The 7,920-nt window shown below is 33.1% G+C and overlaps 1 protein-coding gene across 1 annotated transcript; it reads left to right on the plus strand.

Annotated features, from left to right (window-relative positions):
* Window positions 1-971: 971 nt before the first annotated feature.
* HELRODRAFT_193757 (hypothetical protein) lies at window positions 972-6,380 on the plus strand (the record flags this gene model as incomplete). The annotated part of the gene is made up of 13 exons (XM_009028766.1): window positions 972-1,741; window positions 1,930-2,078; window positions 2,243-2,360; window positions 2,618-2,738; window positions 2,966-3,067; window positions 3,217-3,369; window positions 3,550-3,711; window positions 3,978-4,071; window positions 4,207-4,449; window positions 4,595-4,851; window positions 4,960-5,191; window positions 5,397-5,561; window positions 5,847-6,380. 13 exons carry the CDS (start codon window positions 972-974, stop codon window positions 6,128-6,130), a joined length of 2,850 nt encoding a protein of 949 aa, XP_009027014.1. The 3' UTR covers window positions 6,131-6,380.
* Between the last annotated feature and the right edge of the window lie 1,540 nt (window positions 6,381-7,920).

Consider the following 7,920-nt stretch of genomic DNA (forward strand, 5'->3'; position numbering starts at 1 on the left):
GTGTGTGTGTGTGCGCGCGCCAAAAATCACTGGCTTGTATGCAGTGGTGTAACTTCGAAGAATATTTGTTTCTAGGTTATGAGTTCGCGAGATGTTTAAAGTAAATAAAGACTTTTTAGTAACCTGCGTTCACTGACAGTGCATATATGTTTTCCGTGGGTTTAGTTTGTGACCTATACCCTGAGGCACCATTGTATGTATGTTGGCCTATTTTGCGACTTGCATGGCTCGAGTCTCGTTATTTTCCGTTTTGGATATATAAGATAGATTTTTTTTGGAGATAAGAGTTTGACGATCAACATTTCAAAATGGTGATGTTCATATATCCGATTAAACAGCGGTTGAAACATTAATCAGTTAATAATCAGTGTTACATACATTTAGAATATGATCATGATAACATTTCAGTGTCACTCCATGATAGTGAATTGCAGTTATTTGGAAAAAACCTTACTTGGATACAAAAGTATCATGAAGAAATAAACAAAGGGATATCAATATTTTATTTTCCATTTTCCGGATCCAGACATGCTTTCATTCAAATTAACGGCTGGGCCAGAAAGATACAAGTTAAAATTTCAAACATCGAGGTTTTCACTTCTTAGAAATTAGTGAGAAAAAGTTAAATAATAAATTTATGAAGTTTATGTATGAATTAGAAATCGGTTAAATCGATTACCAAATAAATTTATAGTTAAATAGATTGAAAACTCACTTAATGATGACTGAAAAATTAAAATGAATGATAATTTAGGTTGCATTTTGAAAGATTTTCAGCCATAAAATTATGTAAACTATAAACTTTATAGTCTAAAGTACATGATAGACACAAAATAAAATACACGGCGCTTTGGGAAGAGGAATAATATTTTTTTCTCTGATGTTTTTAGCGCTGGAATTCCCTGTGTTTCACTTACTAAGTCTAAAATAAGAAGAGACAAACGTTTTGCTGGTTCTCACCAAACCACAAAATGGCTGATCTGGGATCAGTTGAAATGTTACTTAGTGAGGCTAACTGTAAATTATTCAATAATGCCCTCAATAATGATAAAAATCGCGTGGCCAGCGACTTGAAGATTTCTTTCAAAGATGTTGAGTTCCGTTTTATTGGAGAAAATGATGAAAAAATTGTAGTTCATTACGATCAATCAAAACACACTGATGGCGATCTGAAGATGAAATTGCTCGAATACACAGGTGCCTGGAAGAGTTGCACCTACACCCTTGTCGAGAACAAGAAAGAATTTCTACAGAGTGAAATTGGAAAGTCCTACGTCCGAAAATTCAACTCGGAATCGGAATTTGTTGTTAAACCTCATGGAGAAAAAAAAAAATCTCGAAGTAGTGACGGTGGTAGAGGTGATCGTGATCATGAGGAAAAGGTATTTGGGTGTTTAATTATTCACCAAGATTCATATACCCTTTCAGCAATGTCAAAATCTGATTACATTTTGCTTAAAACAAAACTAGACAGAGACATGCATGAAGAACATGTTAAACTTTTTGATGAGACCACAAAAAAATTGTTGGAAAGTGAAAAGTTGAAAAGTCTGCTAAAAGATTTTGACAGCAAAGTATATATAAAAGTTACATCAGATCACATTGCTTTGGTTGGAAATGCTAACACAGTTACTGATTTAAAGCGTAGAATTGAACATTATTTCGAAAATGAGTCTAGCTCCATAAAAACAGTTGCAATAACCACGGGACAGTACCTTCTTCTCAACAAATGCCGTGAAAAGTATACTATCTTTTTTAGCCATGTCTCTTTTAATACTTTTTTGATTGGTTTTTTTATTAACATCAAAAAACTAATTAACATTTTTTAATAAATTAAATTGAATATTAAATCTATTAAAAAAACCAACCGATTTCAATTGAATTTTTAACACTATTAATTAATTAATTAACTAATATATATTTTTTCAGACTTCTCCCAGATAATGTGACATCGGTCCTCTATAAAGACCACATAACGCTGAACGGTACAAAGTCTGAACTTCAAATGGCTGAAAAAACATTCAATGAAAATTTCATCCAAAAGTACAAAAGTCACTTTTTTGACGTCATCGAAAGAGGTTTCATGCTGATTGGTTGAGAAAGAAAAATTAATTTATTTTTCATATCAAATTATCTCAACACTATTAAGATAATAATAATAATGCATTCTTTAGAGTCTAGACATAATAATTATAATTATAACATTGTTAATTATAGCAATGCAAATAAAAATAAAATAAAGGTTTGAGAGCAGAATCTTTCAGTAAGGAGTTTGGCATGGCATATGATCACATAGCATTAGTTGAAAGTCAGTACAATTGTGCTGTTGAGATCACTGATAGGAGCATTGATGGTGACAGGTTAATGATTTCTTTATATTTTATTTATTGTTTATTTATAAATTTTTTCTTAATTTTTGAAATTTACGTCCTAACTCGGGGAAACGGGTCTCTGGACGCAAAACGAAGATTGATTGATTGATTGATTTTTGAAATTTAATTTTGATGTATTATATTTCCTATATATTTATTTCCTGTAAATTATTATTAAATTTTATAATAAAACTCGGTGGCAAGTTTATTAACAAACCAAATAAAGTTGTTCAATTTCAAATCAGAGAAAAAAATGGCGAAGATGAAGTAGATGATGATGATGATGAAACTAATGAGAATGCATCACCACAAACATCTTCCCAAGTGGATATTCAAATCTTAAAGGGCAGTATTGTCCAATGCAAGGTTGTCTGGGATGGAGGAATTTAAATAATGAATGACTGACTAAAAGAATAAATAAATGAATGACTGGCTGAACATAACTTCTATTAAAATTATTTTAAAAATTGCTATAAATTTTCATCCGAATTGCAGTTAAAAAGAAACTCGTAAAAAACATTTTTACTTCTTATAATAACGTAAAAGACAATAAATTTTTATTTTATTAAAAAATGTATATGCAAATTTTGTAGGGAACCGACATCCTGGTGAATGTCTTGAATGCTGACCATTCAAATATGACTGGAGCAATATTTGCAGAATTCCTTAACACATGTGGAAATGATCTAAATTATGTAATTTGTGATAATTTTATTATTTGTTATTACTATTAGTTATTAGTATGACTTATATTGTCGATAAGATACAACCGTGAGTTTTTTCCAGTAAGATCTTTTTTGTCATCTCTGTTCTACTATGGAGTTATTTTATTTTGTAATTTTAGGATCTAGCGAGGCAAGGTTTTCCAACCGAATTCAGCTCAGAGCCATTCATCACAGACGCAGCAAAATATAACAACAGAGTGAACTGTAAATGGATTTACCATGTCTACATGGAACGTTTGGATAGAAGGTTTAGGTCTAAGAAACAGTACATTGTGAGTTGATGGATGGTTTGTGTTGCGCTGATTGTTATTTGATGATGTTTCGTGTTTGAGAGAAAGTTGGGAATTGATCAAAATTAAATTTTAAAATTTGAAATTTTAAATAAATGCAAAAATTATTAAATAAGTTATTAAAAGCAATAATAAGTGAGTAAAACGCGAAACTACAAACAGACTTTGAAGAAGTGCATCTTGAAATGTTTGCAAAACGCCAAGAGACAAAACTGCAGCAGCATATCATTCCCAACGTTTGGTTGCGGCAAGCTGGGCTACGATCCAAACGAGGTCTGCAGGAGTTTTATCTTTGCAGCTACCGAATTCAAAGAACCCATTGAAGTTATTATTCTATTGGAATTTCAATTGTGGCGATGAATATTTTATAACGTTATATTAGTTAATTTGGTAAGTTTTATTTGTTTCAGATGACGAGTTTTTAATCTTTTTTAATTAAAATTGACGGCCTTTACTTATTTAATTTTTTTGTATCAAATTTAGATACACAGAATTTTACTGTCGATAATTTATGTATTTGCTGTAAAAAAAACTTTGAGGTATTTATCGTTAATGAAATTCATTCCCATTCTTAAATTTCTTTTGAGAAGATTAAAATCTTGACAAAGGAGGATAGAACCGAGGAAATTTTCAAAAGGACCTTGATGCGGAGAATGCAAAGACGAAGCATATCATCGTTTGCAAGTCCAAAACCAAAGAGTAATGTTTTTTGATTACCTAACAAATTTAGTTAAGATTAAGTATGATTATGTGATGCCAATAGCATCACGTACTTTAAATATGGTTTATTTTCGTTAAATGTCGTTATTTTTTTTTAAGAACTTGGCAGGAGAAAAAATTCTTTAAAATTTGAGAATAGCGAAGAAAAGATAGTTACATTTACGATCCACAGTTTAATGGGAGAACGTGTTGATGAGGTTGAGCAAGATATAAGACGGAAATTGGATATTGTTTGTGGTTGCTTGTCCATTGAGCATGATGTTTTGGCTTGCTTTGATGAAGTTTCTGATGAGTTCAAATCCAAACTCATGAAGACACTCTCATGTGTTTCCTTTCAAAAAGGTAAATTGAAACTGCCTTTATCCATTTATGAATTTATTTTAAATTGATTATTTTTTTTTATTTGTGGATGTTTTTATTTTTCCCCTTTTTGCATTCCATTATTACATTTCTGCGAATCTTCACTAATAGAATGTTTTGTTTGAAGATGAAGGAAGATTGATAATATATGGAATAAGCAGTCACCTGCTGAAATTGAAGAACGAGATTGAGGAACTGTGTGCGAAAGAAGAGAAAAATTTGAACGATTTGGACTACAAATACGAAGGAACAAAGGCCTCTCTTCCAAAAATTATCCAATTAGGTAGAATGATCTTTTCACATTATTTTAGGCCTCATGATAGTAAGTCCAGCACGGGACCTCGGAAGAAAGTTTTATTGATCAAAAGTGATGAAAAGTATAAGGTTAGCAAGTTTTTTTTATTTATCTTGATACCTCTGGGTAGTGCAGAAGATATAATCACAGTTTCGTTCAATTTGTTAATAATTAATTATTTTGTTAACGTTTTTCAGGCAGTGGCTGAAATGGTTATGAAAACTTGGAATGCAAACTTAGCTCGTTTGGGTGCAGATGCCAGAGGTTTGAGACATTCGAACATTACCATCAGCAACATTTATCTGAACGAGAATTTAGATATTTACAAAGATTTTCGGACTGCAAAAAAGGGTTTCATGGAAAAATTTCAACAGAAAAATATAAAAAATCCATTTCCCGATCTTAATTTGAACAGGCCTCAAACATGTGGTGAGTTGCGACAATGCCGATGTTTGTAAATGAATGATCATGCCTAACCCAATGGTGACCCTGGTTAATTAAAAGATGATTTAGTTTTATTCATTAACTTACTTGAATCCTTAACAATGGAAGGATACAAATTGATTCTGTGATGTTTTAAATTACAAATTGATAGATCTTCAATAATATTCAACAAATTAATTCCCAATGAAAGATTACGGGCATTACTTGAACAGCCAGCTGGATAAAGAACTGAATGAAGTTTATTTATTCCACGGCACCAAGGAAGAACACGTCGACAAGATAATGCACGCTGGCATTGATTGCAGGTTTTCATCCACTAGGACCCTCTTCGGTCCTGGGGCTTACTTTGCTGAGAGTTCTACTAAGGCCGATCAATATGCTGGTTGGTTGGTGGATGATTGATTCGTTGGTTGGTTGATTGATAGTTTTATTAGTTTTTAAAAATTTAATTTTTTCAATATTGATTCCTTATTGGTAGGTAATTCTATTTTTTGATGTTCTATTTTTTTGAGTTTTTAATTGTGATTAATTTTTATGTTAATAAATTTTTTTTAATTTTTTGTTTTTATGCCCTTTTTCATTAAAATAAACTTTAAATTTGTTTTTTTTTAAACAATAACTTAAATAAATTTTATAAAAGACAACAAAGATGCTAGAAAACCGATAGGAGCCAAAATGTACATGATCCTCTCGAGGGTTCTGCTGGGTAGTGCCTACGTCTGCACCTCACCTTACGGTTTCAAGAAGCCGCCGTGCAACCAGCCACAGTGCGGCAACATGGACGGATGCTCGCTACATCAATTTCACGACTCCGTCATCGGTACGCACAAAGACCCTAAAAATAAGTTGGTATTCAAGGAGTACATAGTCTACGATAAAAATTACTCATACCCGGAGTTCCTAATCGAATACGTTCGATACTAATTTTTTTTTTAATTTTTACCATCTTTGAAAATTACATTGAAGTGGCATTAGATGGGCGTTGTTGGATTTGTTACTTGTGATAGGTTGGTTGGTTGATTGGTGTTTAGTCATGTTTTTGATTCAGTTTTGGCTGTGTAAATTGGAACGAGAAAGAATTTAAAATGATCAACACTTAAATTTATAACACTTAAAATTGAGATCTTCGTCGTTTGCAGCTTGGTATGTAATAATAAAAGTTAAGTCGAATCAAGGCGTTTCGTATTTATTTGCATATTTACAATAATAAAACGCCATTGTCGGAACAATGACATTATTTACAATCATTTGTTTCATCAGCACCACAGAACGTCCAACTTACTACACTCTTTCACCACATCATTTGCAAAATTAAAAATAAATTCAACTCTTAAACGTTGAAAGAATCCTTAATATTGTAAAAAAATGCCGATAAAATTATTCAGTTCGGTTGGACCATCTTATGAATAAATGAATAACGAGAGAATATTAATAAAAATATTTAACTACCGCCATAAAATGATCTTAACATAACAACTGCAGACTTTCTTCTGATTAGAACACTAAAGCAACAAAGCATCAATACGTCGCATTATAACATTCAACGGTATTTATGTAACTTTAGCTACATGTGCAGAAACGTATCACATCGTTTCGTCGTCATAAGACCCCATCTTCGTTATCGGCCTCATTACGATATGGCCTTGCTGAGTACAAGGTCAATGTTTGAGGTGGGAATCCATCTGAGATCTTCATAATAAAAAATGAGTCCCCTATCAAAGTAGGTCAACAACTTTCCGGCCCTGTACACCTGCTTGCCGTCGTGAATCTTATTGGCTGCTGGAACGAAGACCACGCCCACCTCTTGACAGCGATCGACCAATCGGTCTTTGATGTTTGTTGGTTGCGGGGGTTGCTGGTAGTAGTAGTTGTCCGACCTCTGCTTCTGTTTGCCAAATAAATAAATAAGTTTAGGATTATTCGTGGCAATAATTATGCCTGCATCGTAAAAGTAGATGCGTGGCTGGCTGAACTAACAAACGAATGAATGTGTAGAGTTAATTATTTTCTTAAATGAACTGTGCGTTCAACACGAATGAAAGTTCAACGTAGACTACAAAAATCATTCAGTATAAGACAAAAAAAAATTGCCTCAAATCAGAATTAATTTTTTAATTAAATTAAGCAAATTAATTAAGATCGGAAAACTAATTGCCAACACTGTTAGAAGAAAAAAAATCTCTGCCAAACCTCTCTGTCGACTGGAGCTCCTCCGTCGAGTTCCTTCCTTCGTTCGTTCGAGATGAAGTAGGCCATGTTCTCACGAGCGCCGGGCTGGTTGGTCATGTGGTTGTTCGACCCACCCATCACTGACTTGTTCAGCATCATCAGTGCTTCTCTCAGACATTCTGTCATTGAGAAGAAAAATTTTTTTTATTTCTAGTATTCGCGTGAGGAATCAGCACATCAAAGAGTTTTAGACATCTTCAAGTTAGCGAATGAGACGGAAGTTCACGTGGAATATCAACGCGTGGAAGCAATGTGACTGAGCCAACGTAGGTATAATTTAATCATGAACAAACATATGAACGCACAGTGCAACACAAAACAACATCGCAAAAATCACAAACCACACACACACACACACACACACACACACACACACACAACCAACCTCTGACTGTCACATCGGCAGCCAAGCTTTCAGGAATCATCTTCTTCCAATTGGTGTACCAGTTCGTGACGTCTTCAAATTTAATGTTGTTTGAGACCAG

Source organism: Helobdella robusta (assembly GCF_000326865.2).
Source record: "Helobdella robusta unplaced genomic scaffold HELROscaffold_58, whole genome shotgun sequence".
Lineage (NCBI taxonomy): Eukaryota > Metazoa > Annelida > Clitellata > Rhynchobdellida > Glossiphoniidae > Helobdella > Helobdella robusta.